Raw genomic sequence first — 25,356 nt, 5'->3', positions numbered from 1 at the left:
GTCAATCAATCAATCATAGGACCTGTTCTTTGTATGTGTGCATGCATGCATGTAAAAATGTTATTTCGAATCACTCACTCACTCACCCACACTTTCAATATCTACAGTACAATAAAATATATCTTGAATAAATTTCTGAATGTGCCGCTCATACCCGAGCGCATTGCATTGCATGGCGTCAAATGCGGGGTAAAATAGATACTCAATTCAATTGAATTCAAAATAAACAAACAAACAAATGTATAAAAAGAAGAAGAACAAGAAAAGGGTTATTTTCAATACACATCTTCTACACCTCTTTCTTCCTTTCTTTTGTACTCTTGTTCTTTCTTTATGTGCGTGTATATATATATTTATTCAGATTTTTTTTTCTCTTATTTTTACAGACAGACAGACAAGCAAATTGATTATTGATACTTTACAGACGCAAACGCAAAAGAACAGTTTAGGATTTCTGGGCAGCATTCCTATTAAAAATAAAATAAAAAATAATAATTTACAAAATAAGATTGTCAGTTAGTTACTTGGTTTACTTGGTTTGTTAGCTTGTCTGTTCGTTTGGAATGAATGTCTTTAATGACTCGTATTTTTTTTTTTGTGTAAAAAAATATTAAAAAAAAAAAAAAGATAAACTTAAACTTACAGTGCCTCCAATTCCGCCTTGTACTTCTTGTTGATGTCATGCCTTTTCAGCTTCTGTGCAGCCGTCAACATTCCCTAAAACATCGAACAAGAACGTGAATAAGATAATACCAGTATATACATATATGTATATATGTATATATACATATGTTTTTGGGTTTGTTACAACAACAACAAAGATAATAATAATTTAAACTTACATTTTCAGAGGTCCAATCTTCGGAACACAAGTGAACACCAACCACAATCTCGGCAGGCTTGAACCCGGACTTTTTGGCCTGGGCTTGCAACTGTCCCAAGAACGCCTTGATGATGTCCTTGTTGGCGCACAACTCCTTCAATTCAGCCTTGGCGTCCTGACCCGTTTCTTCGGCTAGCTTTCTCAATCGGGCCTCGACTGGAACCACCAGGGCAACCGGACTAGGGCGGAGTGAGTCACCATGGATACACACGTTAGCCACCCCAAGTGCTGCCTTGTACACGGACTCCAGTTTCTCGAGTGCGATGTACTCTCCATTGCTGAGCTTCACCAGGTTCTTGATACGGTCAATCACAGACAGCGTTCCATCTGCGTTCCACTCGCCTACATCTCCTGTCCGCAACCAGCCATCGTCCGTCAGGGCCTCCTTGGTCAGCTCCTCCTGCTTCCAGTACCCCACAGTGACCGATGAACCACGCACCCAGATCTCACCCTGCGGCTTGGGTGTGTTTGAGGACAGGTAGTTGGCCTCTGGCACATCGACCAATTTGATTTCACAACAAGGCACAGGTGCTCCAACCGGTCCATTAGAAAAGCTCTCGGGAGTCATGATAGCACACATTCTAAAGAAACAATAAATATAATTCATTCATTTGTGTTGATTAGTATCACTTCTTATTCTGCTTCTTCTTCTTTTTGCATTTAATAAGATATACAGAAACTCTTTCTCTCTCTCTATCTCTTTCATTCAATGCCTTTTACCCTCCCTTTTTCTATTCCCCCTTAATATCATCCTTTCTTCTTCTTCTTCTTTTTCTTCTTTTTCCTCACAGTCCAGTCTAGTTCTGCCCACCCCACTTCAATTCAATTCAATTCAATCCAATCCAGTATAGTCTAGCCTAGTCCCCCATATCCCCCCTTATTCCCCAAATCCACGCACAAGCTACACGCACAAACTACACGCACAAACTACACACATAGCTCCCAAAAATCAAAAGATATTTTTCAAGTTCTAAAGCTCTCAAGCTTTCTCTCTCTCTCTCTCTCTCTCTCTCTCTGTGTGTGTGTGTGTGTGTAGCATGTAGCGTGTAGCGTGTAGCGTGTAGCGTGTCTGTGTTTGTGTTCGAGTACTAAATTTTCCATATTATCCTTCATTTACCCGCAGCCTATTGAAAGTAGGACAAGAGGTTATTATTATCATTATCATTAGTTTCTTCAAGATCAGTTCATATTTTTCTTTCTTTCTTTCTTTCTTTCGTTCTTTCTTTCTTTCGTTCTTCTGCTATTATTCTTCTCGTTTAATCCACTCTATTCCCTTTTAAATAAACAAAAAAAAAGATACTTACTTTCTGTCATGCCATAACCTCCAAGTACTGGACAAATAGCAGTCGTCAGGAACCTCTGTGTTTCCATCGAGAGGGGAGCTCCACCCGAAAGTGCAAATCTTAATTTTCCGCCCAGTTGTGCCTTGACCTTGTTAAAGACAGCGGTGTCCAAGAGACGGGTAGGTAAACCACGTTCCATCATCCAGGCCTTTGTATCCAGGGCGCGCTGGAAGATCATCTGGGCAGACGGGCTGGTCTTGTGGATTCCGGCCAGGATACCCTTGCGGATCGATTCCCAGACAGCCGGTACACCGGTCATAATAGTCGGGCTGAATTCCTTGATATCACCTTGGCAGTTGCGCACCGATGCGTCTGTGAGGGTACGAGGGTTACCGTAGCCCAGAGTGGCTCCCCAAAAGATACACAGATTCTCGACCAAGAACTCAAGGACGTGGGCCAATGGAAGATATGCCATCATTTTGTCACTTTCGCTGAGGAAATGTCCCAAAAGGCGATCTGTACCAGCAACTAATAATAATAATAATAATAAAAATAAATTAAACATTAAATACATTTTTTCTTTTAATATTATCATTGTTACTGTTTCTATGATCGATTGTGTAATCAAAATATATATTTGGATGGATATGTGCGTGTGTGCGTATCTATATACACAAAATTGACTATATTTACTCCCTCTTTTATTTTTATGAAAAAAAAAAGAAAGAAAACAACTTACTAGCGCCAACTAGGTTGGAATGCTTGAGAACAACACCCTTGGGGTTACCGGTGGAACCAGATGTGTACATGATACAGCACAGATCATCGCGCAGAGGCTTTACGGGTGCAACAGGTGCGTTTTTTCCAGTCTTCTTGAGTTCGTCGATCGACAGAACCTTGGCCTTGGTCTGGCCCTCAAGTTCTTCAAACTGCTTGAGGACTTCTGGTTTGGCTTCACCGGCATAAATGACCACAGGCTTGACGGCACTAGTGGACTTTGGAAGAACACTAAGCACGACAGGTAGAAGATCAGCGCTTGTAAACAAGGCCTCGACACCCGTTTCGTTCATCGAGTGCAAAAGACCTTCGGGACCAAGGGTGTCGTAGGCAGTAACGATGGTCATGTTTTGAGTAAAAGCACCATGAGCCATGAGCATCCAATCAGCACTATTAGAGATATATATAAATATAAAGTACACAAATTTAATATAAACAGATAATATATATATAGAAATAAGGGGGGTGGTGGGAGTGAATGAGAGAGAGAGGGGGGAAGTTAATTAATTAATTCTAGAATGTTTTTTTTTTGTTTTTTGTTTTTTGGTAGTAATAATGGTAGTAGTGGGGAATATACTTGCGTTGTGGGAGCAAATATTTCGATCTTTGCCTTTGGCTTGACGCCCAAGGCTACAAGACCAGCTCCGATATCATGAGCGGTTGTTGAGATTTCAGAGTATGAGATGTCGTGGTAGGCTGACAACTGAAAGAACTTCCAGATCTTGGTCTGTTTTTGCTCGACTCCATTGACGATCTTGACGACCTCTTTTTGTTCCTCGACTACCTTGACAACCTTGCGATAGGCCATACCTGCCGCCTCGGGTCTGCGTCGGACACTGTACTGCAGGACATCGTAAAGAGTATGGACTCCCTGGGCAGGAGTGTCGACAATGTCGTCCTGGGCCAGCACAGACCGACGGACGCGACCCTCACCAGGGACTTCAGGACCAACGAATACTGAACAAAGAGGAGCCATGATAGATGTTTAATTATATTATTTCTTTTTTTTTATGATTGAATCTTTTATGAGATAAAGAAGTGTGGGTATATTTTATAATATAAATAAAATAAAATAAATATAGTGAAAAGAAAATAAGAAGAAGAAGAGGAATGAAACGAGTAAAATCACAAGGTCCCCTTTTTTTTTTATAAAAAAAATAAAATATTCCTATGGTTTTATATAGATTATGAAACTCTCTCTTTTATATGTATATATGTATATATATATATAAATTTAGATCTATATAATTATTCTTGTATTCTTATTCTGGTTCCCGGTCGGAGTATAGTATAAAAGGAAATGTAGTGGGCAGATTGCCATGACAACAATGGTTGTACGATTTTATAATTTTTATACTATTTTGTTACTGCGATGATTTAAAAGAGATAAAATATATAAACTAATAGACTTTCACATGTCTCTTGACAATTTCATTACAGCTCTTTTAGACTACAACCAAATACTAATATTGTATAATATTTTCTCTCTCTCTATTTATTATTCATCACCGCCGACAATATACACATGTATTTAATAGTAATACTTAATAATAATAAACAATTGTAATGATTATTACAAGGATCAAGATGATAATAATGATAATTCCAATACTGATGCTAGCATTGTTACTGATTCTAGTATTGATACTGATGATAACGAAGAGGAGAATTATAAATAATCCGCTATAGATAATATATATTTAATTTCCCATATTTCCTTCTTATTCTTCTTCTTCTTCTTACTACTACTACTACTACTACTACTACTACTACTACTACTAGACAATGAGTGGGTTTGAAATCCAATTGTTTTTTTTTTATCCCCTTTATGTTTCTTTGCTTTACTTTGTTACATGTGTTTTTTTTTTGTTATTTTTGTTTTGGCTTTTGAGAATTTATATATATATAAAAGGCTCTTTTGTGCTAATTCATATACACCTGTCTATTACTTTTATATATATATGCGCTTATACTCGATCATTTTTTTTTAAAAAAAAACTTTAATAGAATGTAAAATATTCATATAGATAAAATAATATATATATATATATAAAGATAGTCTCAGGAACTAATTTGACAAGCAGTCACCTCTACCCATTCAATAAACCAAACCCATCAAACTATCAATACTACTTGTATACACAACACATACACTTTTAGACAACAACAAGAGAGTCAATATTTTATTGCTGCTATTTTCTTTATTATTATTATTATTATTATTATTAAAGCACCTGGTTGATTTCTCTCTCTCTCTCTCTTAGTAGATATTATTTAATAGTAATAGTCATAATCATCATAAAAACATTATGCCACTTCCATTTGGAATCAAAGCACCTTCAAAAGGAACTGTTATTTTCGGCTCAATTGTAGCTGCCATTGGAGGAACAGTCTACACCAGTAATCATTATGCAACCGAAAGCAGAAAACGATTATGCGATCAAGTTTCATGGTTAGCTGAGCGTCCCTGTGATGTTCATGTAAGAATTACGATTGATTACATTTTGTTCAATACGATATTATACTTTATATATTATTAAAGTGTAAATATATATATATACATGTACAAAATAAGGATAATTATTAGAGTATTTTAGGAATAATTCCATAATAGTAATAGTAAAAATAATAGTATGATTATTATGATTATTATCTATATCTTTATTGGTTATACAATACAAAAAAAAAAGAAAAGAAAAGAAAAAGGTTAATTATCCATGTATATATTTCCATTTCACTCAAATGATTACTTGTGTACACACATACCTGATTATTGCTTAAATAACCATCGTATAGCAATTATCATTAATGACATCATAATCGTCTTTACAATATAGGAAATTCCACGCAAAGTATCTGTCTATATTTCAGCCCCTCCTGGTGATGGATTGGAGAAGAGTCGTTCATGGTTTAGAGAATATGTAAAGGTAAATAAATAAATATATGTACTTGTAGATGTGAACCCGGGGGAAGGGGAGTGTATGAGTAAGGTGTATAAAACATGGATATACATGTGTTTTAGAGAATATGAATATTTATAATTTACAATGATTTAATCAAATTTTTATGCAACCATGTTTTTTTTTAAAAAAAATAAATAAATAAATAAAAGCCAATATTGGTAGCAGGTGCTGTAGACTATGAAATCAAGGAAGCTTCCGGCCCAGGCCAGATTGAATTTGCCGTACGAGACGAAATCGTCCGTCGTCGTAGAATCGCTGCTGCTCAAAAAGAACGCAAAGAGCAAGAATCATCAAACATATCGCCATCATCACCCGAACAAAAGAACGCATTTTCGGCAATGAATCCTCCGACTTTGGATGCAATCAAACACAAGAAAGAAGAACATCTTGTAGACGGAGTGTTGGCCATCGGACGACAGGCCTGGAGAGAAGTTTTGAGTGGAATTGTGCTGGGATGTAAAGCACCACTTGTTGTTATCCCTCCTGCTGTACCCGAATCCGAAACTAATACCAACAACAAAAACGAGGAAGATATTAACAAGGAAAAGAATATCGAGGGCACCAAGGACGAACTTGACCTTGACCTTGCTCTTGGAGTTGATGCTGCCAGTTCTGATTCTGGTTCTGGTGCCGACCAATCCAATGAGGAAATCACTCCAGTTGAACCCGAGCCAGTTGCTGAGAAATTGATGATGGACGAAATCGCTGTCAATGGCAATGGCAATGTTGATTCAGATACCACCAATTCTACCGATTCTAGTGCTAGTCAAGAAAGGTTTGATATTCCTCCTGTTCTGTCCCCGGTTATGTACATTCCTCAAGAGAATATCATCGGCTGGACAAATATTCCTTATCGCCTCTTTATGTGGGCAGCGGATTACCAGCGAATCGAAAAGGTGGGCAAATACGTTGTTGCAGCCGTACTGAACGAAACCAGACCACTCCGACCAGAGGACGAGAATCAGGGCGAGAGTGAAAAGGTTTACTGGATTGGAGATGATGATACAAAGGAGCTAGTCCAAAGAGATACTCCCATCGTGGTTGACGATAGATTGAGAGGTCATTTAACCACATACACTAGCAAAGATTTACCATAGATAATATAATATAATATAATATAATATAATATAATATATATGTATGTATCTGTACCTGTATCTCTCTACCTTTATCTGTGCCTGTACCTGTGCCTGTACTTGTACCTGTGTATTGTATAATCTCCTGTTTGTCTTACTAAAAATGTCATTTTTTATATATATTATATCTATCTATTATAAACGCATTGTCCTCTTTATATACTATATTTATTTTTATAATAAGAATAGTCAATTGTTCATAATTAACAAAAGAATAAGAGGAATAATAATTAAGAAGTGATTACAGTAACGGTGTTACCCACAAAATAAAATACCGTAGTTTGCAGAAAGTCAACTTTCCTATTCTGATCTTAATAATATGCTTCTTGTCCTACCAAACGAATTAGGACCAAAGAAGAAATTACGAGTGATATACTTAATCTATCGATCTTATTACAAGACTAATCCTCACATGTCTAAAATAGCAATAAATATATTGTATTGTATTGTATTGTATATAAAAGGTGTTAATGAACAAAGATTAATAGTAAAAGAAAATAGTAAGATTAAAGAATATATAATTTGTTTCTGGCTTCATATTTGCCATGTGTACGAAAGAGATAAATACAAAAAATAATAATATTATGATATATAATTATAATATAGAAAGAAAGAAAATATATATAAATAAAAAAAAAGGTAAAGAGATAATAAAGACTAGTTATCTCTCTGTATGTGTGCGTGGGGTGAGGGGGGGTTGATTTCCTTTTGACCAAATGTTAGGTCAGACAGACCTGTGATTATGGGAGGAAGGTATTCGATAGGTAAGGCAAGCACAAACCGATGATCTCCTCCTCCTCCACCACCTCCACCACCACTGCTTGTTTTGGTGTTATTGTTGTTGGTGTTGGTGCGGTTATTATTAAACTTCTGGAGATTCTCAAGGTTAAAATGATTAAGATGATGATTATTGAAATTAAGATGATGGTTAAGGTGGTTATGGTGCTGCTGAGACCTATTCATATAGTCGTCTCTTGTTGCTTCTGTTGCTTCTGTTGTTTCTGTAGGCGCTGTAATAAAGGGAGAATAAGGAGAAAGAGGAGGGGGCAGAGGAGGCTGAGAAGAGTATTCAAAAGAGGCTTGGATATCGTCGTTATCGTTATTCTCAATCATAGTCTCCGGGTGGTTTGGATAGTAACCATCATCCTCGATCCAATCCAGCTCGTCGAAACAAGCATCGAGCCAGACCTGTTCTTTGTTTGGTTGTTCGGGAGCAATGAGTGAATGTAAAAGAAGGTTTCGGACCAAGAGCTGCCGTCTGAGAGGTGGTTCTGTCCGTCTATGCTCTTCTTCCTGGCACAACTTGTACATCGAGATTCGAGTGATATGATCCATTTATACTTTTTTGTCTCTTTGTTTCTTTGTTTCTCTCTTTCTCTTTCTTTCTTTCTCTTTAAAGAAATATATATATATATATATATATAAATATATATATATATTTGATTTTTAGGTTACTTTGATTTTGTTTGTCTGTATGTCGTATAGTGCAGTATAGTGTATTGTGTGTCTTTCAAATAGTGTGTCTTTGTAGCTTTGATCAATTGAATAAAGAATAGTTAAAAAAGAGAGAAAGCAAAAGACGAGAAAGAGAAAACAAAACAAAACAAAATGGAATTTTAATTTGAATTAATGGTTATTTATTATTATTCGTTTTCTTTTTTTTTTAAAAAAAAAAGAATAAGAACTGAAGATAAAGAAGAACAAGAACAAGAAGAAGAACAAGCAACAAAGGAGAAAGGAAAAATAACCGAGGGTTGAAATCAAATCAAATCAAATCAAATCAAATAAAAACACCCAAATGTGGGCACATCAAAATGTGTACATCATACACTCATACGTATATAATATAAATTTATATGTGTGTAATGTATAAGCTAAGGTCTAAGGTCTAAGGTGTAATGTGCCTACTTGTGCTTGTGCTTGTGCTTGTGCTTGTGCTTGTATTTCTGGATTGGGATTGGGATTGGGATTTTATTTATTTATTTATTTAATAGCTCTGAATTTTATATAACATATATTTGTGTATGTATGTATGTATGTATGCTCACGCCATCAAGGAATCAAGAAATCAAGTAATCAAGCAATTAAACCAACATGGTTATTATAAGCTTTTTTTATGTATATACACCTTTCTTTATCTATATTTCTTTATATATATATATATATTTATATACGTATTCTGTTCTCTCTTTTTGGTTATAGGACAAACAAAAATCGCAGGTCTTCTACGCTCAATCGTTCAAGAGCAGAATTATCATTACCTACAGATATATTACATGGATTTTAAATACCAAAAGAGCAATTTCTTTATGCAAGAAACATATATCTCACTACCCCTCCTCCCCTCCCTTTCTTACTATTTTTTTTAATATTTCCTTTCTTCCCTTAAACCTCTTCCAAGATCCCATATTTCGTATCCCTTTCATTTTTTTTAAAAAAAAGAAAGAGTTAAAGACCTTACCAATTGTACTCTCTACAAGTGCCTGCTTCTTCTCCTGCAATTGCACAATTCTACTTTCGATGCTGTTTTCAATAATCAGTCTTGTAATCTTGATTGGTCTATGCTGTCCTAATCGATGAATTCGATCCATTGCCTAATAAATTGCAAAAATGACAAATATATGTACAAAAAGTTGTTAATGTTTGTTTCATTTCTATTGGTTGACTTTATAACCCAACTTAATTTATTCTATCTATCTATCTATCTATTTATTTAGATTATTGAATAATACTTGCCTGCACTGTATGGTAGCATATATTAACGGTTGATAACAGTTATCAATTCAATTAACATTAGTTAATACATACAATATTCTACAGTCCCTTTCTTTCTTTCTTTTTTTCTTTCTTTCTCTCTCTCTTTCTTTTTGGTCTAAAAAAGGAAATTCAAAAAAAAACACTTACATTCCGCGGCCTACAAAACAGACATACACACAAACACACACAGTTTAGTATTATTATTAAATGTTTTCTAATTAATTAAAGCACACACACACACACATATATATATATACATATATCTAATGTAATCTTTTACTTACTGGATTCCACCATGGGTCACTATATGGTACAAAGAAGAAGAAAATATGCCAGAGGTCAAGTATCAATATCAGCATTAAAGAAAAAGGGGTGATCTTACCAAATAAATACTCTGCTAGCCTCTGTTAAATTCAAGGCCACACCACCTGCCTTGAGACTGATCAGAAATACAGTCACTGTTGGTTTTGTCATGAAGCTAAATCCACAAATATATATAGTAAATATATATATATATATAAATCAACAAACAAACTTTCTTACCAATTAATGGCTGCATCTCGCTGTCGGGGTGACATTGAACCATCAAGTCTGATGCATTCAAATCCTGCTCGGGAAAGTCTCCAATATACCAGATCAAGGAAATTCACAAACTATATAATATTAAAGCATTCTTTTTAATCAATATACATACATATTACATATATTACAACCTCCAAAAATAAATAAAAGTAAAGAAGTAATATATTAAGATACCAAGGATAATTGTCTTTTATATAAATATGTAAATAAATCTTACCTGAGAAAATACAATACTATTGAAAAACAACAATAGGATTTTTAATATTAGTCTCAACTCAACTCAATTCAATTTAATTCAATTCAATTCAATTCAATTCAATTCAATTCAATATATTTTCAATTAGATTTGGTCAAATTGTCTCTTACCTCTTTATCGTCTTGTCCTGTCTTCGAAGTTTGGTCAATTCTTCTACGAGTGCCTCAATCTTGGTAGAACTTCGCCATTTGGACATGTCAATTCGATTCACAATACTCGTCTTTGAATACATCCCGTCTCTTTCATTCTCAGGAAGCTCAAGACTGGGTTGACTAAGATCCACGCTTAGGGTAGCAAAGCACGTCGGGCAGTTTGGTTTAACGATTCCATCGCCATAATCAAAGCTTTGATAATATTGAACACAGCACTTTTATGGAATATGCGTGTATATGTGCACAAAATAATGCAAGTGAAAGAAAGAAAGTAAGTAAGAAAGAAAGATTTATTTTTTTCTTCTTCTTCTTCTTCTTGTCAGTGTTGATAGTAGTAATAGTTTTGATAGTATATTCTTTACCTCTCTGCAGAATACATGCTTGCATGCAGCAACAATGGCATCCTAAAATTAAAAAATTAAAATTAAAAATTAAAATAATAATGGTGATTGAAAATAAAATTATGCGTGGAATCATAAGTATTCATTCAATCATTTGTTCATTTGTTCATTGGTTTGGTTTGGTTCTTCATTTTGGTGTTTGTTTTTTTTCGTTTGCTTACTTCAGGAGGTTCATTACACAACATGCACACGAGTTGCTTATTATTCGAATTATCTTTCTTCTTTGTTATCAGATCAGGATGATTGGCTTAAAGTAGGATATAAGTACATGTACATGTATATAGCTTATAAACTATCCGAACAACAAGTCCCTAGCCCTCCACCTCTTATCTTCTCTTTCTCTCCCTTGTTTTACTTGATCTTATTATCCTTCCTTCCTTTCAACTACCCCTTACAATACACACACGATTTATATATATTGTCTTGACTTACCACTTTGTCTCATTTTCATCAACAACTCAAAGATATTGGCATAATTATTGAGTACCGAACCTACACACCACACCATACCGTACCGCACAAAAATACACACATAGATACATCAATAAATAAGAATTATAAATTATAACTCTTTTTTTTTTACCTTGTTCAACATAGGTCGTGAATTTACGTACTGAATCTGTAAACAATGACTTGTACACATCTTCTTCTTCTTCATTAAACATGTCTCTCCTGACAACCACTGTGCGTGGAGGCAGCCCAAGATCATCTGCACATTCTAGTTTTGTCCTTCTGAGCATCATCTTGTCCAACAGCAGACGTAGTTTTTTCATGGCCACACGACCTTCGTCCCCGTGCCCATCGCGTTGGATAGGTTTGAGAACCTCATTGTTCCACCAACAAAGATGACTTATCCCCCCAAAAAAAAACAATTTTTTTGTTTTAGTCAATTAATAAAAAAAAAAAGGAAGTCATTACTACTATCAGTACTTACTCCATTGGTTTATGGCCACATTCATCACAGTTTCGTCGATCGGTGAATTTCCAAGTGATACTTTTGCATGGACATTTTGTACAGAAGTAATAACTAAATGGATCTAAGGTACAACGATTGTTTTTTATTTTAATTATATATTGTATTAAGTTATATGTATATGGTAAGAAAATATAAGAAAGAAAGAAAATATCTGTAATGGGTTTACCTGCTTGCATAAATCTAATAAGAGAATACAATTCACCAACACGATTCTGAAGAGGTGTTCCAGATAAAGACCACTTGAAGTTGCTATTCAAGTTGAACTTGTTTTTTTTTTAAAAAAAATGTATAAGTAAAATATAATAACAAAAAAAAAGTTGAATTAAATCTCTCTTGTATTTTGGATACTTACTACTGCCCTAGCCGTGTTACAAGATCTATCCTTGATATTGTGGGCCTAATATTCATTTTATTCAGTAAATTATGTATATAAGATATCTATATATATGTGTGTGTGTGTGCGCGCTTATTTATTTATTTATTTATTTATTTATTGGGGTTTAACTTACCTCATCAAGGATGATTCGATGCCAATGTATCTTGTGAATAATCGACTTTTCTTTGATAAGTTCACCTTTACGGCGACTACCAAATTCCTGACGTCTAAAACTGTTTTCCATTGTAGAATCTAATTATAATCGATTATCAGTCATTGAATGCACATATATGCCTCTTTTTTTTTAGTTAATTAGTTGTATCATACATGTGGTCAAGACAACATCGTATTTCTCAAGACTTTCTGTATCGTCGAGTTTACTGGCTCCATGGAATAAGTTGACACTGAGCGCATTATTTGTGTGGGTTTCTATTTCTCTTTTCCATTGGATCAAGGCCACCTGTTTTTTAAAAGATAAAAAAAAATGTATAGTTAGATATAATAGTGTGTCAATAAGAGTTAGTTAGTTTTTTAATAAAATAGTATAGAATCATAAGAATAATTACGGTTGGAGCAATCACTAGATTGGGTTTCTTCTTGTCGCTCAGCAAGAGGGCAATTGTTTGAATTGTCTTGCCCATTCCCATTTCATCCTATTAAGTTGAAACACATCACATCATGACACATCATTGTACACATACATAGACAGAGGTAAAAAGGTGAAGTTTAATTTCTTTTAAACTAAACACACTCTCGAGCTTATATATATATATATATATTAATTATGAAATGCCAAGATTGAACTTACTGCCAATACTCCACCCTTGAACTGTTACCCAATAAAAATATTTATAAGAATATATATAAAAAGAAAGGTTAGATAAATGATGGTTTGCTTGTAATTCTCGGTACAGTTTGATCAACCGATCAACCGATTGATTGATAAATGAATCGATTGATTGCTGAATTGTATGTATGTATGTATGTATGTATGTATGTATGTACGTATGTGTGTGCGTGTTTTTTCTTCTTCTTCATACAGACTTACATCATTGAGTTTTTCTTGTTGCACCATCCAACCAATGCCGTATTTTTGGAACGGCAAAAGATCAAGACTAAGCTCAGCAGGTTGGTCAATTGGAATCACAGGAAGTGCCTTGGTTTCTTCAAGTGTTTTCCAGACTGTGTCTAATTCTGGGTGTTGACTGGATAGTCTCATATTGATTCTATCCACCTACAGCCATTTGTATGTATAAGTAAACCAAACAGAAAAAGCAATTCTTTTTTCTCTTTTACCCATCGCACGCGAGGTGGGCGAGCTCGACGAACTCGACGAGCCGCAGGACCACCTTGCATACCTTGTTCTCTATGGTTGGCTAATAATTCTTCATCATCCGCATCCACTTCATCATTATTTCTCACAGTCTGAATTGGAGCAGGAACTACTTCTTCCTCTTCATCTTCTCCACCTTCAAAGTAGTCACCATCCTCCTCCTCATCCTCCTCCTCGTCCTCCTCCTCGTCCTCATCTTCTTCATCTTCACTATCAACATTATCCTCTTTATCCTCTTCGCCTTGGGAATCATCGATTGATTCGAGCACCAAGGTCATAGTCTCACTCAGATCTTCTGCTATATGATCTGGTATTTCCGCAGCAGCTTTTACAGTGTCCGCTGCACCAGCATCACTACCACTACCGGAAGCACTACCAACAGAAGCAGAGGTGGAAGGATCATCAGCAACAACAGCAGCAGCGGCAGCGGCTGTACGTCTTGTAGGCGTATGTGTGGGTTTGTGCCTTTTTGTATTATTTTGCTGTGTAGCGCTTTGCCGTGTTCTACGGCGAGCTGTGAATGTCGGTGAGTCCTGAAAGTCATCATCATCGTCGTCTTCATCATTGCCGCCGTTATCAGCACCATTGTTTACAGTACTTTGGTTGGTTGATTGCGCAGCATGAGTTTCTTGATCATTATGCTGCGGCGGCTCTTGGATTTGGTTCTTTAAAGTAGACCGAGTAGATCTACGAGTGGCAACCATAGTGTGCGTATATAATATATAAGTACTTGTATTTATATATTTATATGAAAAAGAATAATAATAATATAAAAAAAAGAATAAAAAAAAATAGCTGTCAAAAAAAAATGTATATATATATATATATTAGACTATAAAAATATATAATAAGCACACGCAATTTGTATATGCACAATCTGAGTGTGTCCGTGCTTGATATCCCACTTGTGTCACGTGGATTTTTTTTTATCTACCGAATATCCATATCGAATTCGCCGTTTGGGACATAAATTTTGGACACAACCGCAAAAACAATGGTCACAAATACACTATTGGAATAGCCATGGACGCAAATTAAGAATAATTATTAGATTTTGCTGCATATTAATACATCTGCTGTGAAATCAGATGTTGTGTCTCACCCAGCCTTCACAATCCTACTTGGATACCTTACATTCTATCAATATTTCGATTATTTTTACTGCTTATTATTATTATTATTATTATTATTATTATTATTATTATTATTATTATTATTTAAAAATAATAATATAACTATCGTCCAGTGCTATATCTTAATTTGCTTTCAAAAGTCTATTAAAGCGGTTACACTGCAAAAACGATAGAATATAGCAATGTCTGCTGAAGCAGTAGATATGGTGAATGAAAATTCTGAGGACATTTTGGATGTCAATGCAAGTGACATGGAGTTTGAGGCTGAGAGCAATGTTTTTGAAGTTCATGAATATAATTTTATTGTGTTATACAAGAAATCGCAAACCTTATTCACGTCTTGCTGATATAGCTGCAGAAGATATATTTGACTCTGCTAACTAGACTTGGTTTGATTCCTATGAATCTGGTGATGAAAATCAAAATATCGATGGCTAGTAAATAAATAAATAAATAAAAGAAAAATACCTTAAAAATGTATTCCTTAATATAACTGCCCAATAGAACAGACCTCTAGACAAGTAATGCCAGCAAATCCAATCCATGTTTTCATTATATCCTTCACTATTTTTTATATATATCTAAATATGTAGTCAACTCTGGTGGTTTCATCTTCATCAAGTTTATCATCAAAGTCCTGGCACATTTTGGCCAATCGTTCCGTTTTCTATCGAGTCTAAGCAGCCTGTATTCCATGATAGGGTTCAGTATATTGACAGGAGGGGTTCAACGCTTTGTGGCATATGGTAAATGCCATAAAATATTTTCCGAGTATGAGTCTGTTCCACAGTGTTGCGATTTTTAAAAAAAAATGTTTGAAGACGTGTGTGGAGCCCAACTGCTTTTGGGGGTATCCAATAATCTGGGTCAGTAAAAAAAAAGGTGCACATGTACAACTCAGTCACAGCTGCAACCTCGATTCTTTTCTCTTGCCCTAGATTTGAGAAGGTTATTAATTTTCGGAGGTTCAGACAACAAGTACCAGGAATTCTTTTCGACATATACGATGGTGCAAAGTGGAACACCTTGAAAGACAGTAACGATAAGCAATCCATAGCCCACAGACGTTTCATACTACTTACACTTAATATCGGTTGGTTTCAGCCTTTCGATAAGATATCATACTCGTGGGAAGCTATCTACCTGTTCATTAACAATCTGCCAAGGGAAGAGAGGTACAAGAAGGAAAACATCGTTCTTTTTGGGCTTATTCCATATGCAAAGCAAGCCAAAACCAGTGAGGCAAATCACTACCTTTGCCTTCTCGTAGCCGAGCCCAAGAAAGTGTATTCCGGTGTGGTTATTTCCATTAAAAAATATCCTTCCGGTACCTTGGTCCATGCTGCACTTCTTCCTGTTGTCTGTGAGATCCCAGCTGCAAGGAAAACACGTGGATTTCCATAATATGTCAGTGTTAATGTATATCATATCTGCGATCGTTATCTGTCTCTTCGTACAGATGGCAAAGGCATGTATTATTCTGATTCTGTACTCTCTGGGTGGGTGTCATGCGCTGAATAAAAACACCGTGGAGATGCAGAGAGATAGATACGTGCTGGAAGTGAGGTCGGAAGAACATGATTGGAAAGATATAATGGTATCTGTTGGTCGGAGCTTCTTGAACTTGAATACCTCAATACAGTTGAGTGCACAATCATTGACCCGATGCATAACCTTTTTCTTGGCACTGCAAAAAAGAATGACGGAGAGATGGAGAGCCGCTAAACTAATAGCCTATGAACACCTTGTCCAAATGCAGCCTGAGGCCGATAGTATGATTGTTCCTCTCGACATAACACCATTGAGAAATAAGATTGCAAAGGGCTTTCTATTTATAAAGGCAGATGAATAACAGTCTTGGTTTTTAGTCTACTCCCCTGTTTTCTTGGCTAACCGTTTACCATCGGAAAGCCTTAACACTTGGATACATTTTGTCAATGTTGCAGATACCTGGCCAAGCCAATTATTACAATTGTAGACCTGTTTCATGTTCACACTTGTTTGGAGTTGTTTGGTCGGGATGGTCAGACCGTGTAAGATGGAGATTTCGTATCGCCTAATATAAACTTATATACGCAGCGCAAACAGACGGTTTTGAACTTTGGTTCTGTGATGGGTACTGGCTTCTTAGTTTTGAAAGATACAATGGTGTATTGAAAAATTATAAGCCAAACAAGAGGTGGCTTCAAAGGAGTCTTTATGCGAAAATAACTCGAAGGTGTTTATAAGATAGATCTGGCTTGGGCAATATTTCCACTTGTTCAAATTTCATCACATCATTCCTTGATATACGAGCTCCTTGATTCAATTACGACTCTTTTCACTGCTACTGATATTCCTGCCATGTCTTACTTGTTGACCAATTATACTTTCAATTTGAAAAACTTTCTTAATTCTGCTGCTGTGACTATTGACAATGTAAAAAGTATTGAGCCTTTGCCCCCATCATCCTTTCATCTACTTGAGTACTACAGACCAGCATACAATAATACATCACTGAGAAGCTACAGACAAGCAGACTTTGGTGGGTTTTTTGCGAACATTAATATCTAGAAACTTCCATCAATCAATCTCCTAGGGCAAATTTATATGGGTAGCAATGGTATGGTTTGGCGTGGTTCAGTAATTAAAGCCTTTGTTTATGAAAACAATGACCGCAGAATGAGTGCCTTTACTGGCAAAACTCAATGTCTATTTGTTAGTGACATCATTGATCCCATTACGTTACAGACAGATAGGCATGTCTTCACTTATTTCAATTGGTATAAAACAGCAATTCAAGATGCACAAAGTGATCAGTACATGGAGCTAAACGAGTTCACATTCACAAAAAGTGACTTTCAAAAAATCTTACCTGTTCATTCCATCTTGATGCTTGCTGCAATTGGTGTGCATGTAACTATCACTGGTAGCACTCGCATTCTAATAGCCCCGTCGTTTAGAAAAGTATATGCATAGATATATCTATTGATTTTTTTTTATTATTATATTATCAATATATATATATAGAAGTGGGGACACCGTATGTCATCACTGTAAAATTACTATATTTATATTTAATATCAAGGGGTAACCAATAGATTTGTACAAAATATGTAACTAATGATGACTCGTGAATTTTCCCTCTTGCTCTTTCACCCTCTTTTTTTTTTTTTTCATAACAAACCTTTGTATCAAATTCATTATTTTATTATTATTATGAGCCATACAAACGCTAAAATTATTCAGTTACTTCAAAGTATGCAAGAAACGCTTGTTGCTTTGCAGAAGGGTCAAGAATCCCTTCAAAAGGAACAAGCGATCCTGCGATTGGAGATTGCTGAAATACGTAATGACATGAACGGGCGTACAGATGAGGAGCCAAGTCCAGACTATGATGTAAGAAATAATAAAACAAAGAAAAACATATGATCTAATATACAACAATACAGGCTCTTGGTGTCCCAATTCCGAGACCAGTACCCAATATAAAAGACATAACTTTGAAACATATCTTTAAAATGATGAGTAAAGATCTCAAGGTCCAGATGAGCAAGGACAACAAGAAACTTCTCAATACTTGTACGCGTCTTATCTGTGATGAAATGGCCACCCTTCCTTCCGTACAAGTCTTAGGGCCAAATCCCAATTGGAATTCTATTTCTCAAGAAGACAAGGAACTGATGTGCACAAAACATGCGTATCTACTCAAACAAAGTGGTGTTGATTTTACCAGATGTCACAAAAACTGGGCATCTGTTGCAAAAGTCAGTCAGCTATGGAAAAACCGTGTGAAGCGACAAGCTTCTGGTAAGTTCATGTCTGGTAGGTACAATAAATTATATACTAAATATGAAAATATGAAAATAATTCGAATGATATTTAGCCAATACAGTTTACGAATAAAGAATTTTACTTATCTTAATAATCAATAATAATAATAATAATAATAATAATTTTCTATGAAATAAAACCTTGCTATCCAGTTAAAACTGTGAATAAATCAGAATATATTATATATATATATAAATGAGAACCAATTGAGAGAATGTCTTTGTTGAAATGGTCAACACTACCAATGCTTATACTGCAATAAAATTAACGAGAATTTTGGGCATTGAGCCAAATCTTTGCGAATCTTATTAAAACTATCAACATGCTTCTTCTTCAGAGATGTGTTGGAATTGTCTGATGTCTAATCTTCCTTGATTAATGAGCTTATATCCGACTAGTTTTTTTTTGACTCGATATATTTTGAACAATCTTTAGTTGAAAGTTTTAAAAATGCTCATAATGAGGCAAGGAACAGGTTGGTTTCATCATTTTTAGTATAGAATAAAAGAGTAAACTTGCAGACGAACTGGAGATTAGTGTAATGCCATGGTGCCATGTGTTAGTCTAATATGCTCATATATATATAAGATAAAAACTAACATAGAGATAATTGAATAGTCGTCTAGGCCATTTTCTCTGGACTATGTTTTTGTGGAAAGGACTAAATGGAGGCCAAGAAAAACTTTAGGATGATTTGCGTTTTGAAAGAAGAAAGTGACTGAAATCGAATATAATTATTGTTAGCATAAACTTGTCTGGTGTAGAAGCGAATGGTACAAAGAGACAGTCGCCTGTTTCCCGTGAAGTATTCCAATGTACATCAATGGATTTGTTGAATGCATTTGCTACAGATTGAGGGCTATCAATGGGGCCAAAGAAATGGTTATATCGTAGTGGCAAACTTTTGCCTATGATACTACTTATTATGTGAATGCAGGCGTTATCGTTCTCCATTCTTACCTGATATTATGTGCCTTGATTTTTTCTTTTTTGTTAAAAAGAAATACCTTCAACGCTTTGTCTTTCACCTCTGGCCATTTTCTCCTTGTTTTGATATAAACTCATCTCAATTGTTCTATAGTCATAATTACAGTCTGCTTCAGGAGAAAATATTTCAGAGCTGTGCTTTGGTGCAATGAAGAGGTGTATAAAAGTTGGTGGATGGAGTTATGAGCCAAGATGAGAAATATTCTTTATCGCTTTGTGCTCGAGAGGGGGGATAATTTATCTAGACCCCTCCACCTAAATGAACATAGTACGTTGAGTCAGAATGTGACATACATGGCGTTTTGTAAGTCTTTAGACTGTCCATAAGTCTTCCAATTTTGTCCTGTCGTCTTGCTTGTAAGGATATCATTTTTTTTTCTTTGCATGATGAGTATTTGTGACTATCTGATTTTTGGTGCCGAGTCTAAATGTATATCATAAATGGCTATTTCAACACGAATGTTCTGTATATATTTCATGGTTGGTCAGTGCGACTCTTAAAATGAGAACCATGCAAAAATACAATACAATTCAATTAAGTAATAGTATATGGCCGTAATTATAATCATTATGACAATTGAATACCCCTTCATATCATTACTATTGTTGTTGTTGTTATTATTATCATTTTGAGTAATATATATATACATATACATATGTAAATGTATGCATGTTTGTATTGTTATATTTTTATTTTTATTTTTATTTTTATTTTTATTTTTTGGTTAATCGACACGATTGCCAAGAACATTCTTAACCCAGAACTTCTTGATCTTGTTGGGAGCGTCAGAGTAGATGACAGCATGAGCAGCTTTTGTTACATGAGCATTCCATGAATCCTTGACTGTATTAACGACAACAACAACAACAACAAAAAAGACAAATATATAAATATATAAATATATCTTTGAGATGGTTTATCTTACGCGAAGGAATGAGTCGTTGGGAAAGGTAGACTTGAGATTGAGTGACAATAGGTAAAGGTTCAAGGGTGTTGACATCCTGGGTCTTTATGGGACCTCCGTTGATACGCTGTCGAAGTGCTTGACGGTCGTGTTGAATATCATTGGTGTATTTGTAGGTGATTGCAGAGACGGCAATAACACCTGCCAACAAAGAAATTGTTTTGGACATCTTTATTTTTATTTTTATTTTATTTTATAGGTTATTGTATTTATATTATATATTTTCTAACAAAAAGGAAAATATCAATAAATAGATAAATAAAGAAATAAAGAAATTATGATAATGATGATGATGATTTATGGTGATGAAATAGGAAAAAAAAAAGAATTAGAATGAGAGCAGTGACTTGCGAATCCAAGGATTTTTTGTCATGTGATCAATCAAGTTTAGTTGGGTTGTGGACAAGCGTCTAAAACGGTAAATGTGAAAGAATTAATAAGAAAAATACAAAGAAAAGAAAAGAAAAGAAGGGGGGTTCTCTGTATTATTTCTCATTCACTCACTTACTGCCCCACTCATTTACTGACATAATTAGTGACTTACTAGCTCGCTCGCTATTAGTTTATTAATTTATCAATTGATATGCAGTGTTTTTCATTTAAAAATAAAAGAAATTCGAGGTTAATAAATTTTCTGTTAATCAGTAAAATTTAGGGGTCCACGGACCTTTCGCATTTGTCTTTAGTTGAAAAGGATAGCGTGAAGAGCTGGTCAATATGTATTAGTCTCCTTCTATGTCCCTCATCTAATTCACCTCTCTTGCTCTTATTTCCATCCTTCCACTGAAACCTGATCATTCCTTAGCGCATAATAATGAGTCCACAGTTTCTCCTCAGGTCTCGGCCAGAACCATTTCTTTCTCTCGGTAAATCTCTGCTCATATTTTTGCAAAGACATGTCTACTGGAACCGCTTTCTTGGGCTTTCGCTATCTCTCACTTGAGGAAGTGCAAAACAAAATCAGTGACGTCTTCTTTTGCTTCGTAGCAATAAAGGCTCACCAACTCTTTTGGGCACAAAGCTCTCTACAAACAAGAAAGATTAATTTCTTTTTAAAAAAAATGTTGTTGTCCAAAGTACCTAATGAATATAAACATAAACATAATGCTTTTTGTGATTTGAAACTTTGGCCATATATCTTTATGTGGCTGGAAGTTCAAATGACAAATTACTTTTCGCCCTCCCTGTAGACCTGTGTCCGGACTGATATGGTCTTTTCTTTACTTTTTTTTAACAAGATGGTCGACCTTCCTGTAGCTCAGATCCAAAGAATTCAAAGCAATTTTCGAGACACATATTGAGGGAGCACCACTTTAGATGTATATATGATTTTTCGGCGACTTGATACACTCACGGTCAAAAATGACCAAAAAAAAAGTTAAAAGCATTGTTTTCCCTCCAGTTTTTCTTTTCAATTGTATTCAATATGCAAGACATGTCTTAATCAAAAAAATATATATACATCGCTCATATCATGGATCTAAGCCCTATTGAGTCTTTCTGATGGTACGCTCTCTCTTGAGAGAGCATATGAATGATTAGGTGGCCAGTATAAATAACGTTTATAATTTGTAGGCTTTAGTGCAATTAGAGTGAAAAGAAAAAGATAGGTGTCAAATTTGCATTAGTTCTGGCAGATAGCACATAATATCGATACCAGGCAGTAATTGAGGCCAAAGGAGGTCATGCCAAGTATTGATCTTTTATTTGCAGGTTGAAGGTTTTAGCTATTATTACTGATAAACAGTTGCATGTTGAATATATGCCATTATTTCTCTCATGAATTCCTTAGGTTTAATAGATCGAACGGTTTTTTTTCCTGTGGCTGTATGACCATCAGGGTTTCTCTTCTTAGCAAGTCTAAGGTTTTTCTTTTTTCACACCAGCTGTTATCAAGCCTTTAGCAAAAATAGCGCTTGATATAGACACTGGATTTGCTCTCGTAGTAGGTCTGATAACAATAGCATGAGTAACATCTTTTGTAGCAATCTCGTGAATGTTTCATGCTTATACCAAACGCAGACTCGTCAAGACACGCACAATTCGCCAATAAGCTCATATTTATATATTTATATAATATTTTCAATTGGCATTGAACAAGTCAGGGAAGATTAATTGAAGGCTATATTTTTTTTCAAAATATTTCATGATATGTTGCAATTGTCTCGACAATACGTTTAAACTGTGGTCAACAATGTATGTAAGTCTATGGGCTCAAGACAATTGTTTTTATATAAAACCTTTTGAACATGTCATATTGTAAAGATTGAAAAGAGAACAAAAATGTTTGCTCCAATTTTTAGATTATTATTTTTTCGAGTGCCAAATACGGGCATGGTTTCTAAGCTAGCAACTTGGATTCTAAAAATACGAAATTGATCTTGACTTTCCAAGACTTCAATTTTGATTGGCTACGAGATTGCTTTGTTGGAAGCACTGTTATGTGTATTCTGACGTATATGAAAGAAAACATTCCAGCCAAAGAGATATTAATGGTACTCAATGGTCTGTTTTGGTTATTGATTATCATTGGTTGGTGCTTAAAGTACCGCTAGATCCAAAAAGTCAAGCATCCAGAATTAGTGAAACCCCTTGATATATAAAAATTATAATTATTTCTTTAAAAAAAATATTGAAACTTGTAACATTTTGCTCTCTCTCTCTCTCTCTCTCTCTCTCTCTCTTTCTTTTTCCCTCTCTCTGCTTTTTATTTTATTTTTGTTCTTGATACTTGCTTGATATTTTGATGTCTTGTATACCTTCCCCTGTCCCTCAACCATCTTTGATTACAGCCAAACCAAGGGCATCACCGCTCTCGGCTGGCCACCGGATAGCCCGTCCAGTATCCACCCGTCCGACTCGCATTCCTATCAAGCCAGCCAACCATGCCAGACTATCCAGTACAACCTCAAACATTACCGGAAGACCAACCCTTTTACCAGTTCCCGTCAAACACTTTCTCTCCAGAACCCCTTCCCCCTCCATCCCAAAGCCAAAACCACCAACATTAATACCCTCAAAATCACGGGTCCCGACCAGTATAGTTCATGCAGCCCCAAAGCCCGCCACAACAACACCACCCATCAATACTAATACTACTCTTAATAACACTGCTGTAAACACAAACACAAACACAAACACAAATGCAAATGCAAATCAAAATCCAACTACAACTACAAATCAAACTACTCCTACTAGCGCTATTAATACTATCGGACGCCCGGCAGTTCAAAAACGAGTACCTTCTTCTATTGCCCAAATTAAAGATAGTCTTGAGAAAGAACGTCAAAAGGTAAAAAAAAAAAAATTCCCAAAGAATATCTTTATTATTATGATGATTCTTTCAAAGAACTTCTGTGGCTCGGGAACTCTTCCTTTTTTTGCTAGTAATCCGTATCACAGAAATGAAACCACACACATTTACACAGACACATACGTTATTTTCATCATATTCAATTATACTTTTTTTTCTGGCACATGCTTGACCACCTCCCTTTCCCTTTCTCAATTTCTTTTTGTTTTGTTTTGTAGAACGATGAACAGCGTCAATGTATCGAACAACAGGCAGCTCAGATCAACCAATTAACAACCCAGTTAAAAACTCACAAGGATCAACACAATTACACACTAGAAGTCGTAACTCAATTACGCCAAGAACTAGAGGTGAGTTAAAAAAAGGGTCAAATATTTTTAATGTTCATATTCATACTGATTATGACGATGACAATAATAATGACTATATTTGACACTTGCCAAATTTAACTCATTAACAATAATAATAATAATAAAAATAAAAATCATAACAACAAATCCCTTTTTTTCTCTCTCTTACTATTCTAGGCCCAAAAAGAGTTGCAGCGACAGCTGCGGACTGAGAAAGAAACTCTTGAACGTACCCAAAAGGAATCTCTGGACCGAATCTCATTGGTCCATCAGTTACAGCTAGAAAGAGTGCGTGAAGAAGAAAGACTCAAACACCAGGCACCAAAGCAACCAGAAGAGTTACGGGCCCCTCCAACTCCCCCAAAACACACAGTCGAACAAGACCATAAAAAACTAGAAGCCACAATGAACGATGCAATCGAACGATTATTAAACGAAGTCGAACAAATCGAACACACCCATCGTGTCTCACCTACCAATATTCCAATCTCTCCTCACAATCCAGTCCGTCACGGCTCCCGTGCCTCATCCATGTCCTCAATCTCATCTTCTGGGGCCCTAACATCCCCGGGCTCGGAAAAGGGAAGTCGAGGTGGATTGGCAGACAGCTGGAATGCCAGATTTGCACCAACCCAAGCCGTGTCCTGGCCAGCACCCCAGCCCTTGACTATCCTCAAAAAGGCACCTGTTAATCCACAACCTGTATATGTCACCAAGAGTCTGGTGAAACAAAACATCGATTTACTTAATGGTATCAATGTCATCAAAAATAATTCTGGTCATATTGATGAAGATGAAGAAGCATTGTTGCGTGAGGTTGAAACCGAAATCAATAGTGGCAAGGTTTCTTCTTTGATTAACATAGATGATCTTTAAATCCCCCATTTCTTTCTTTCTTTTCTTTTCTTTCTTTCTTTCTT

General features: G+C 35.5%; 9 protein-coding genes across 9 annotated transcripts; 4 read left to right on the top strand and 5 right to left on the bottom strand.

Moving 5' to 3' along the window:
• Positions 1-445: 445 nt before the first annotated feature.
• On the bottom strand, positions 446-3,919 carry PHYBLDRAFT_156644 (hypothetical protein; the record flags this gene model as incomplete). Its single annotated transcript, XM_018433504.1, has 6 exons — positions 446-467; positions 644-717; positions 843-1,464; positions 2,184-2,694; positions 2,906-3,333; positions 3,525-3,919. 6 exons carry the CDS (start codon positions 3,917-3,919, stop codon positions 446-448), a joined length of 2,052 nt encoding a protein of 683 aa, XP_018284705.1.
• A 1,351-nt stretch (positions 3,920-5,270) lies between these two features.
• Positions 5,271-6,895, top strand: PHYBLDRAFT_99354 (hypothetical protein; the record flags this gene model as incomplete). The annotated part of the gene is made up of 4 exons (XM_018444094.1): positions 5,271-5,423; positions 5,781-5,870; positions 6,056-6,502; positions 6,578-6,895. Coding segments are annotated over 4 exons (1,008 nt in total), but the record flags the coding sequence as incomplete, so codon positions are not given.
• An 804-nt stretch (positions 6,896-7,699) lies between these two features.
• PHYBLDRAFT_152209 (hypothetical protein) lies at positions 7,700-8,353 on the bottom strand (the record flags this gene model as incomplete). The annotated part of the gene is made up of 1 exon (XM_018432866.1): positions 7,700-8,353. The coding sequence occupies one exon, from the start codon at positions 8,351-8,353 to the stop codon at positions 7,700-7,702; it is 654 nt and encodes a 217-aa protein (XP_018284703.1).
• A 775-nt stretch (positions 8,354-9,128) lies between these two features.
• PHYBLDRAFT_42121 (hypothetical protein) lies at positions 9,129-13,773 on the bottom strand. Its single transcript, XM_018440174.1, has 19 exons — positions 13,591-13,773; positions 13,351-13,371; positions 13,109-13,195; positions 12,870-13,002; positions 12,676-12,794; positions 12,519-12,563; positions 12,333-12,429; positions 12,125-12,227; positions 11,774-12,039; positions 11,623-11,682; positions 11,352-11,437; positions 11,152-11,193; positions 10,748-11,004; positions 10,599-10,614; positions 10,343-10,452; positions 10,182-10,277; positions 10,084-10,102; positions 9,504-9,636; positions 9,129-9,303 (listed from the first exon to the last, which is right to left on the bottom strand). The coding sequence occupies exons 1-19, from the start codon at positions 13,759-13,761 to the stop codon at positions 9,239-9,241; spliced, it is 1,926 nt and encodes a 641-aa protein (XP_018284702.1). The 5' UTR covers positions 13,762-13,773; the 3' UTR covers positions 9,129-9,238.
• A 1,929-nt stretch (positions 13,774-15,702) lies between these two features.
• Positions 15,703-16,412, top strand: PHYBLDRAFT_71909 (hypothetical protein; the record flags this gene model as incomplete). Its single annotated transcript, XM_018442556.1, has 2 exons — positions 15,703-15,754; positions 15,880-16,412. 2 exons carry the CDS (start codon positions 15,703-15,705, stop codon positions 16,410-16,412), a joined length of 585 nt encoding a protein of 194 aa, XP_018284701.1.
• A 939-nt stretch (positions 16,413-17,351) lies between these two features.
• Positions 17,352-18,893, top strand: PHYBLDRAFT_174952 (hypothetical protein; the record flags this gene model as incomplete). The annotated part of the gene is made up of 6 exons (XM_018437378.1): positions 17,352-17,532; positions 17,587-17,954; positions 18,018-18,043; positions 18,212-18,386; positions 18,440-18,797; positions 18,874-18,893. 6 exons carry the CDS (start codon positions 17,352-17,354, stop codon positions 18,891-18,893), a joined length of 1,128 nt encoding a protein of 375 aa, XP_018284700.1.
• Positions 18,894-19,505: 612 nt separating this feature from the next.
• Positions 19,506-20,178, bottom strand: PHYBLDRAFT_71911 (hypothetical protein; the record flags this gene model as incomplete). Its single annotated transcript, XM_018442557.1, has 4 exons — positions 19,506-19,737; positions 19,782-19,806; positions 19,829-19,896; positions 20,081-20,178. The coding sequence occupies 4 exons, from the start codon at positions 20,176-20,178 to the stop codon at positions 19,506-19,508; spliced, it is 423 nt and encodes a 140-aa protein (XP_018284699.1).
• A 355-nt stretch (positions 20,179-20,533) lies between these two features.
• Positions 20,534-20,942, bottom strand: PHYBLDRAFT_71912 (hypothetical protein; the record flags this gene model as incomplete). Its single annotated transcript, XM_018442558.1, has 2 exons — positions 20,534-20,652; positions 20,735-20,942. The coding sequence occupies 2 exons, from the start codon at positions 20,940-20,942 to the stop codon at positions 20,534-20,536; spliced, it is 327 nt and encodes a 108-aa protein (XP_018284698.1).
• A 2,577-nt stretch (positions 20,943-23,519) lies between these two features.
• On the top strand, positions 23,520-25,312 carry PHYBLDRAFT_71913 (hypothetical protein; the record flags this gene model as incomplete). The annotated part of the gene is made up of 3 exons (XM_018442559.1): positions 23,520-24,065; positions 24,305-24,436; positions 24,614-25,312. 3 exons carry the CDS (start codon positions 23,520-23,522, stop codon positions 25,310-25,312), a joined length of 1,377 nt encoding a protein of 458 aa, XP_018284697.1.
• Positions 25,313-25,356: the final 44 nt, after the last annotated feature.

Source organism: Phycomyces blakesleeanus, assembly GCF_001638985.1.
Source record: "Phycomyces blakesleeanus NRRL 1555(-) unplaced genomic scaffold PHYBLscaffold_34, whole genome shotgun sequence".
NCBI classification, from domain to species: Eukaryota; Fungi; Mucoromycota; class Mucoromycetes; order Mucorales; family Phycomycetaceae; genus Phycomyces; species Phycomyces blakesleeanus.
Note: the sequence above shows the minus strand (reverse complement) of the source record. Positions and strands in the feature narration are given on the sequence as shown.